Raw genomic sequence first — 475 nt, forward strand, 5'->3', positions numbered from 1 at the left:
GGGGGAGGCACATCAGCACCATGCACAGGATTTAAAGAAGTTTTACAACAATGAGGTTTATATTGTAACATGGCGCATACCTTTCACACTGTATAAATGGCATTGGCTAGCGATAACCGTTTAATATATTTCTACTTCTTAAATCTCCCATGAAGAGGAAGTATAATTACCACGCATCACTGATTCCAGCATTTGCATAACACCATTCCATCATATCAAAAGAGCATTGTTTCACTCTCCATTCCCTCTACTTCCTACAGTCCTTCGATTAACGGTATGGAGAAGTACAAGGAAGCCCAGCAGTCAGGATCTGCCCTGGAAGATTGCAAACTCCTCTTCGAGTGCCCGTATTCTTTCTTGGAGACGAACTGAAGAACCCATAACAGACTACCTCTCCCTCCAGGCGTGAAACGCTTCGACTTTCAGGACCGAGGCTTCACGACCCTTTGTTTTGATGTGCTGATCCGAGACTGAA

General features: G+C 44.2%; 1 protein-coding gene across 2 annotated transcripts in view; it reads left to right on the plus strand.

Moving 5' to 3' along the window:
- LOC119587804 overlaps window positions 1–475 on the plus strand; it is a gene marked incomplete in the record, with an annotated part of 7,896 nt that overhangs the window by 6,306 nt on the left and 1,115 nt on the right. For both annotated transcript variants that reach the window (XM_037936503.1, XM_037936502.1), the window contains 1 exon segment: window positions 261–475. In XM_037936503.1, the coding sequence (XP_037792431.1) occupies window positions 261–372 (112 nt within the window).

The sequence above is a fragment of the Penaeus monodon genome, chromosome 23, assembly GCF_015228065.2.
Source record: "Penaeus monodon isolate SGIC_2016 chromosome 23, NSTDA_Pmon_1, whole genome shotgun sequence".
NCBI classification, from domain to species: Eukaryota; Metazoa; Arthropoda; class Malacostraca; order Decapoda; family Penaeidae; genus Penaeus; species Penaeus monodon.